This window comes from Ornithodoros turicata, unplaced genomic scaffold (assembly GCF_037126465.1).
Source record: "Ornithodoros turicata isolate Travis unplaced genomic scaffold, ASM3712646v1 Chromosome48, whole genome shotgun sequence".
NCBI classification, from domain to species: domain Eukaryota; kingdom Metazoa; phylum Arthropoda; class Arachnida; order Ixodida; family Argasidae; genus Ornithodoros; species Ornithodoros turicata.
Window position 1 is genome coordinate 363,099 of NW_026999378.1, and position 6,853 is coordinate 369,951.

Genomic DNA, 6,853 nt, shown 5'->3' on the forward strand with positions numbered 1-6,853 from the left:
TGCGCAGAAAAGCTCTATGGGCCAAGTACTTTGGACAACCTGAATGTTCTATGGTCAAGAAGCTCAAGTTGGCGTTCACTCGTATACCGGTCGCAGTCCTCGATGATATGGAGGATCGTAGCTGGGCACAACGCCGCGTTACTGTAACCCAGCTTCACCCAGAATACTTGGGTGAAGGCGCCGTAGAAGCACCAAACCGAAATTCTTTGTACAAATGAAAAGTAGCCGATCCTGGCTGCACGTGAAGAATATGTTTCCAAGTTGAACGTGCCATCCCAGCTGCCATTTCGTCTTATTTGGGACTCATCGGCGTAGCGCAGGGAAGTGACACAATCTTGAGGCGGCACAGACAGTGTGTCTCGGGAGGACATCAGTGTGGCGACCCGTGTTCCCATAGCCGTCAATTGGAATTGGGAAAAGCCTAAGAAAAAGAAGAAGAAGAAAAGACAAGAAAAGTTCTCGACCTGTCAATCAAACTTGAGCTCTTTTCATTGGTTGCTGTTTTCTGTGGGTTCCGCCGTGACACCAGAACTTCCTCAGACGCTTGCAGACATATGTTGGCACAGTTCCCTTAGAAGTCGGCCCAGGACGCACATTGCCCCAGGGCGTCAGTCGTGACGTTGCCCACCTCTGTGAGGCCGACAACGGCAAGCCCTCTCGCCATCACCCCCACCCAGACTTGTACGTAACGGGTAATTGCGTTACTAGTAATCAATTACTTTTTTGAGTAATTTGTAACGTAATCGATTACTTTTGGGGCCCAGTAATTTTTTGAGTAATTCAATTACAATTTTCAGTAATCAATTAGCAAGTAATCGATTACTTGGAAACTAAAGAATCCACATTGTTCGGTACGACGCACACACACATATATGGGATGATTCACCGCCGCGAGAAGACAAAACCAACTGCCCTCTGCAAGTTCGGTGCAAGGCAGCTGTCTTATCTCTAGGACTTTTGCCGCAACAATTACTTACCCCAGTTGCCACAGTGTTCCGCACGTGTAGTGTATTTTTGAGACCACTGTCCTCTCCCCATTCATGTGTACTATCTATCCGTAACCCGGCCTGTATGCAGTAAGTTGGACCGTAGGTTGTACCGTGAACCTGATGAGTCATTTGTGGGAGTTCCAGTTGGGACTCTTTTCACACAACTCTCAAAACTCGACACATTTTTCACAGAACTCTCGACCCCGATAACCTAATGCCACTCTTGTGACCATGAGCCCCTGTCAGTCTTGTGCGGAATACTGTCGATATCACAACGATGTCGACGATCTGCAATGACTTGTCGCCGTGGCCTCAGCTATCCGGCATGTTCAGAGCGCTGGAGCGAAAGGACAGAAACAACATCTTGTTCAAATGCCTGCTGTGCCTACTACAAGAAAAAATCCTTTCATGTTCAAAGGCAAGGAGCTCGAACCTCAGGAAACACGTCAAGGTATGTTTAACATGGTCGCTGCTTAAGATATTTTTTTTTTATTGTTGCATGTTCACTCTCAGTCTCAGTGCCCATTCCACCGTGGTCTTTACGATATTCATATTCGCCATGAGTGCGTGTCTGTCTGGGATACAACAAGTATGCATAAATATAGGAGTCCCGCTTCTGAACGTGGTCTTTTTGCGCTCTTGTAGGCGCAACATGGGACACAAATCCCTGCACTTGAGCGCATCATGAGGAAAAGGCCAGCAGCAGAAGAGGCAGCCGGAGACACCATGAAGCAGCATAAACTGAGTTTTTCAACCACGGGCGTTTCTCAGGCAAACATTGATGACATGGTAGCCACTTTTGTAATTGTCACTATGCAACCCTTCTCTGTTGTGGAAGCCCCAAGCTTTGTGAATTTAGTAACAAACCTGGCGCCCAACAAAACTGTGATTACACGAAGGATGCTGGTCAACTGGATCGATACCAAATATGAAGCAATGCGTGCACAGTTAGTGTCATCGCTGGAAAGCGTCCCCTACGTCACGGTTACAGCAGATTGCTGGACGTCGTTCCGACGGTGAGAAAGCCTTCCCATTATTATGATGAATTAGCTTAGGATTACTTACTCGACCGAGAAGTATTTCATCTGTCTCCTCTCCCGTTTATTTACAGAGCTTACTTGGCAGCGACGGTGTCCTGGCTCTTGCCTGACTGCCTTTCGAGAAAGTCTGCAATCCTTACGTGCCGACGCATGACAGGGAAGATATCGTACGACCGCATCGCCGATGTTATGTGTCAAACTTTCGACGACTTCAAACTGCACGGTAAAATTACGAAGGTCATCACGGACAATGGCAGCAATTTTGTTAAGGCATTCAGGTAGGTCGCTGCCTTGGGGGGCTTATCAGTTACACGGACGGGACGGGCTTCAGATAATTAATTCCTATTGGTCCAGTTTATAATTGTTCAGAATTGCTTGAAAAGTTAATTGAATTTCTCAACGTACAAGCAATTTACGTATACGTGCGCAGAGTGCTAGGACCAGCAGAGCAGGGACAGGACATGCGTGCGGACGAGGACGACGTTCCCACGGATCCCATAGACGTGGCTGCGCTTTTGGACAGAGTTGGGCAGAGCGATGCAGGCGGACGTCTACCACCACACCACCGGTTTTCAGCGCACACACTGAATCTCGTAGCGACGGTGGACGCGTCTAAGGCCGAGTCCTCTGAGATATTCTCCAGACCGCTCCGTTCTGTAATGCGTACTTGCCGTTCCCTGTGGAACAAACAAGGGCAGTCAGCTACAGCTGCTGAAACTATTGAGCGGTATTGCGGACGTGCGCTCATACGGCCAGTCACAACCCGATGGAACTCCTTTTTTGACGCGATACACTGCTTGCTGGAGCTGGACAACGCTGGCCATGACCTTGATGGATTATGCAGAGCTCTACAGGTTCCACCATTCCAGCGACCACGAGACTTCCAATTCATGAAGGAGTATTGCGAGGTAGGCCACATGCGCTAGGGAAACCTAGTTAGTACCTACTTTTGTAGAGTGATTGATTTTTATGTTCTTTTGTGAATAGGTGATGAAGCCTGTGGCAGGCGCACTCGACATCCTTCAGAGAGACTACATATTTCTGGGGCACCTGTTGCCAACCATAAGCGTTCTGAAAAAACGCTTGGACCACCTAATAATGTCCGGGCTGAAATACTGCTCTCCTCTTGCTCACGCGGAAGGTATCCGCAGAAGGTGGGTCTCCCTTCTAATTGGTGTTGCTGTTCACAGTTCCTGAGGTTAGATTTCATGCCGTTTTATTCTTGTATGTGCAGATTCGGCCACTTGTACAGCGACAGGGAGTTGGTGTCAGTCGTCATTCCACGTTTCCAGGAACGTTGGGTCGGTGATGGACCAAGGCGACAGGAGCTCGTTCAGCTCTTGGCAGAAGAAGTGAGTCGACCGTGCTACAAAGATGGGGACTCAGAGGACGCGCACCCAGACCTCCGAGACAGCTGCCAACAATCCAAACAAAGGAGGAAGACTATTTCAGTTTCTCCATACCCAGCGCGATGAGGTTGCTCGATACCTTTCTTGTTCTGCCCCTTTGTCCACCCTTGCAGACCACCGAATAATACGGAAGGTGTCCCTACGGTACAACACTGCAGTTCCTTCAAGCGCGATGGTGGAGAGAGTGTTCAGTGTGGCTGCGGACGTTCTGACAAGAAAACTTCGAGAAGCAGCTGCTACTAAAGTTCAATACTGCTCTTATGAAATAAATTCTGCTTCAATGCTGACTTCGTTTTTGCTTCGTTTCGCTTCGTTTTAGCTCAGTTTCCTTTTTTTTGTGGATATCTTTTTTCTATATCTTTTTCCTATCTTTTTTTATATCGTTTTCTCAGATATCGAAAGCAATTGCGAAGTAACGCGTTACTTTTCAGGGCGTTACTTCATTACTTTTTCCAGCAAGTAAATTGCAACGGTAAAAAATTACTTTTTCGTACAAGGTAACGGTAATCAATTACTTTTTTTAGTAACGTGTACAAGTCTGCCCCCACCCCCACCATGAAGGTGTAGCGAGCTCGGGACGGCGCACCGTTTTGTCTTCGAAGGTGGGGTGGTTTTAGGAAATTATATAGGATTGTAGAGCCATCTATCCATGTCATCTTGTGTTGTCATAGCTTGTTACTGTTATGTAATTGAAATATTTTTAAAAGTGAACTGAGGGATGCAAAGATATCCAACAAGGAGGCAAATTGGAAAAGTTGGTTAGACATCATAATAATGAGAAAAAGAAAAAGACATATCCTTATATATACACACACACAAAAATAATAATAGAGAAGAAGAAAGCAACATCCTCAGAACGAATCTTCTGAAATATAGTTAATACCAAATCTTTCGTCGTGATTTTACGTGTTGGAATTACCAGAATGGTGTTAGAATTACCAGAATGTTGTTTAATAAGTACTATATGTAAACCTTCATACCGGGATTTGTTTATATTTCACACGCGTATTTACCATATGCATCTTTCTCAGCACAGTTAGATATGCGACGCGCTGCTCTTTTCATTCTAGAAAGTAAGGCTTCTCGTTATAGTGAACAATTTGATTACATTAAACGAAGTCCTGAGACCGTCACAACGGAACCCAATTACGTTGGCGATACCGTTTCGCTCCCGTGCGCTTTGTTTAACGATGCATGTTAACACGACTCACTCAAACGTTGCTGTTAAAAATGCATGGCATTCAAGGAGTCTGAGTAAATAAACCACCGTATACATACTGCAGCGCTGTTTTAAAGAGTCTCGAGTTCAGCTGAGCTGGTGCAGAAGCGCTTAAGTTAGCATCTCTCCCAGACGACGCACAAGTGGGCAGCAGAAAGCTGGGCTAGAAGGATCGAATTATTCGTAAACTTGGTAAAATTATCCGGGTGAACTCAGGGGAGCAACTACATTGTTTGCAATGCAGCTCCCGTTGTCCACTTATTGCAACATTGTTTACCGCTGGGCAACTCGCGCTGCATTGCGCACGATGTACTTGCTCACCTGAGTTCACCCAAACTGATATAAAAGCAATATATAGAGGACCAGTATCGAGAGAGACCCAGAAAGCGTATCCTTATCAAGAGGACGGGTGAAGATATCTGCGTGAGTTCGCCCATTCGTGGACTTGTCATCAGCATAATTTGAATACCTAAATTGACTCTGACAGTTTTTCCCAGAAGAGTGCGCTGATAATGCGCGCGTGTGTTCCAGAAATGTTCTACTAACTAGTATAAACTAGTAACCTTTGTTGTAATCTGCTACCCAGTTGCTAGTAAAGCAGATTGTCTTGTTACGCGTGTTCGTGTCCCTGTCACTTGTTGATTGCAGATGATCGCCAAGATAATAGGTGCTTACATATAGGGATACACTACGGAGTCTGATCTAACACACGCCGAAGCATTGATCAGAGCCGTCGATTACTTTCTGCAATGAAAAAGCGGCTTAGAAACAGAACCAACGCAGTGTTCGGGTACACCATATGCTTCCTCGTCGTTTTTACCGACAGCTGTGACGTATATCTTAGTCATTGTCATCCCCGAGCTACCCGAGCATTGGGGTACACTTTACCGTTGGGATACATTTTCGCGTTTGCTTTGCGTTTGCGTTGAGGTACAGCTTATGGCTTGCCACCCACCTCGCGTTATACGCCGATAATGTTTGCCGTAATTATCGGGACGCTATCTATAAATGCACCCAAATTTTCCCACAATTCTTGCACGTTTTGTCCAGAAATGCCTTAGACGTCACCATCGCTATTGAGGGTGCAAGCTGCATCTGAATACGCCACCGTTCTCGCGTTTTGGGGCATGGAACACCTCGTTATTCTCCAGCGTTATCGAAACCCCAGACTTTGCCATCACTCCCGCGTGTATATAGTGTCGTGGTGCAAGTTAGTCCTTGAGACAATTACTGCGCATGACATCGCAGCACCTCTATCGTGTATTGGGGAAAGGTACACCTTGGTCCCTGCCATCATTATTGTGCACGATGTCAGAATATCCTGACTTCGCCTTCACTCCAGCGCATCGCTTCAGGTCGAGGTGTACCTTTGTCATTATTTGTACGGACGCTGTACACCGTTTCGGGAGTTTTGAGAAAAGAGGGCGGATTTCAATAGCGGTCGCCGCCAATTCTTCAGTCTCGTATTTTCGCGAAAATATCTAATTGAAAAGTTATTTAATCAATTTTAGGCAATTAGTCGTCCAGTAGTTACAGGCTCTTTCCCGCAGGACGTCCGTCTTGCCACGTACGTCCCACGCAGAAATGGCCATCAGTGGTGTTCTCTCAGTCTTTTTTAAAAATAAATACTATATAACTGATACAAAAAAAAGCATTCTTTATAGTTTGTACGCCCATATTTGCACGATCGCATGCTGTTTATTTTGCTGTGTCTTACCACCATACAAGATTGAAACGTTCACATGGACCGGACTGAGGCACGACGTTGACATATAGACACAGAATGAATGTCAATCAAACGCTAAAGGAGGACAATTGTGTGAACGTTCGATGTGAAATGTTCCGCATCAGTTGAGCGTGGTCTGCACCAACGTACGGCATTACTGGAAACGTTCGCCAGTTTGTTTTCTTGCCAAAACGAAAAGTCTGCGTCATCATTTAACTTTTCTAAAAGTCCTTGCAACATGTACTCCTAAAGAGCGCGATGAGATTTTAAAGGAGGCGCCACCTCATAGCATAGAAGCTCTTTCTGAAGTCTGTAAGAATATATTGAATGGTAATATTAAGCTACCGCCCCGATTGTTCAAAGAGCTGGAAAAGTATAAACACACCATTCGATACATTGCATATAAAATGCTGCACAAATCACCAAAAAGACTAAGATCCTTCCTCTGTCATCAAAGGGGTGGATTAGTG

The 6,853-nt window shown here is 45.7% G+C and overlaps 1 protein-coding gene across 1 annotated transcript; it reads left to right on the top strand.

The window, feature by feature from the left end:
• The first annotated feature begins 1,266 nt into the window (after positions 1-1,266).
• Positions 1,267-3,504, top strand: LOC135374207 (uncharacterized). Its single transcript, XM_064607202.1, has 6 exons — positions 1,267-1,440; positions 1,635-2,005; positions 2,101-2,307; positions 2,460-2,937; positions 3,017-3,183; positions 3,264-3,504. The coding sequence occupies exons 1-6, from the start codon at positions 1,267-1,269 to the stop codon at positions 3,502-3,504; spliced, it is 1,638 nt and encodes a 545-aa protein (XP_064463272.1).
• The last annotated feature ends 3,349 nt before the right edge of the window (positions 3,505-6,853 follow it).

Bases quoted from the DNA above. Each gene is read 5' to 3' on its own strand.
- LOC135374207 (XM_064607202.1), top strand. From the start codon at position 1,267: ATGTCGACGATCTGCAATGACTTGTCGCCGTGGCCTCAGCTATCCGGC. The intron at 1,441-1,634 runs GTATGTTTAACA...GCGCTCTTGTAG, and splicing joins ACCTCAGGAAACACGTCAAG to GCGCAACATGGGACACAAAT. The intron at 2,308-2,459 runs GTAGGTCGCTGC...ATACGTGCGCAG, and splicing joins AATTTTGTTAAGGCATTCAG to AGTGCTAGGACCAGCAGAGC.